Source organism: Cyphomyrmex costatus, unplaced genomic scaffold (genome assembly GCF_001594065.2).
Source record: "Cyphomyrmex costatus isolate MS0001 unplaced genomic scaffold, Ccosl1.0 scaffold4030, whole genome shotgun sequence".
NCBI classification, from domain to species: domain Eukaryota; kingdom Metazoa; phylum Arthropoda; class Insecta; order Hymenoptera; family Formicidae; genus Cyphomyrmex; species Cyphomyrmex costatus.
Window position 1 is genome coordinate 1 of NW_017278242.1, and position 1,463 is coordinate 1,463.

Consider the following 1,463-nt stretch of genomic DNA (forward strand, 5'->3'; position numbering starts at 1 on the left):
AAAGTTTCATTGGTTAATAGAAAAAGATAATAATCTTAAAAAATCTCATATTAAGCCTATTACATATGTTTGCTCTTTAAATAATGAGTTGAAGACTAACTTGGTTTCTTATAATGTGCCTAATGATGACAATTTTTCATCAATTGAAAGAATACATATCTCTGCTTATGACTTTGGTGAAACAACTCCTTTGAACACGTTGAATGACAAATGGTTTTATAATTTGAGTAATATTGATATTCCCATTGAAGTAGGTGAAGGTTTCGGGCTTCCCATTAATAAGTACAATTTGGAACATACATTTATTGAATTTATTAAAAGTATTGAAAGCAACATAAAGGGTCGTCCTGATAATATGGTTAATTTTGTAAGAAATAATACAGTACCAATTCTTGGAAAATTTCAAAATAGTTTTCCAAAATTAGATTTTAATAATAGAATGTTACTTAATTGGATTAAAATTACAAAAAAGTTTATTAAAGAACACCCTGACATTTTATTTTCTAAAGCTGATAAGGGAAATGTTACAGTGGCTCTATGTGAAACTGATTATAATAAAAAAATGGAAATTATGTTGTCTGATATCAATACATATGAAATAATAAATAAAGATCCGGTTAAGAAACTCACCAATGATTTACGTGATATTTTATTGAGATGGAAAAAATCTGGTTATATAGATAAATTTACTTACAGGAGATTACTTACTACTGATGGTAATATTCCTAGAGCATATGGTTTGGTTAAAATACACAAAATTGATTTTCCATTAAGATTGATAGTTTCATCTATTAATAGCCCGTTATATAATTTATCATTATTTTTACATAAGATTATAAATGACTCTATACATATAGCTCCAAGCTTCATTAAAAACAGTTCTGATTTGATAAATAAATTGAAAAATAAAAAATTAGATACTAATTCAGTATTAGTTTCCTTGGATGTGGTTTCCCTTTTCACAAATATACCTATAGATTTGGCATCTGATAGTGTTATAAAGAGATGGGATTCCATATCCAAAAAAACTGATATTCCACTAAATGAATTTTTGATTGCTTTCAAACTAGTTTTAAATTCAACGTTTTTCATTTTTAATAAAAAGGTTTATAAACAAATTTTTGGTACTCCTATGGGATCGCCATTATCACCAATAGTCGCAGATATGGTTATGCAGGATTTTGAAGAAACTGCTATTAGTCTATTACCTATTCATCTCAATTTTTATTATCGTTATGTTGATGATATTATCTTAGCAGCTCCTTCTGATAAAGTTGACGACATTTTGAATGTTTTTAACTCATTACATACAAGGCTAAAATTTACTATGGAAATTGGCAATGAAGGAAGGATTAGTTTTTTAGATACTTTGATTATAGTTAATGAAGACAGTTTAATACTTGACGCTTATCGTAAGGCTACTTTTTCAGGCAGATTCCTCAATTTTCATTCACATCATCCTT

At 27.4% G+C, this 1,463-nt stretch overlaps 1 protein-coding gene across 1 annotated transcript; it reads left to right on the forward strand.

Annotated features, from left to right (window-relative positions):
- Positions 1–562: 562 nt before the first annotated feature.
- Positions 563–1,412, forward strand: LOC108777067 (uncharacterized; the record flags this gene model as incomplete). Its single annotated transcript, XM_018543862.1, has 2 exons — positions 563–737; positions 858–1,412. Coding segments are annotated over exons 1-2 (730 nt in total), but the record flags the coding sequence as incomplete, so codon positions are not given.
- Positions 1,413–1,463: the final 51 nt, after the last annotated feature.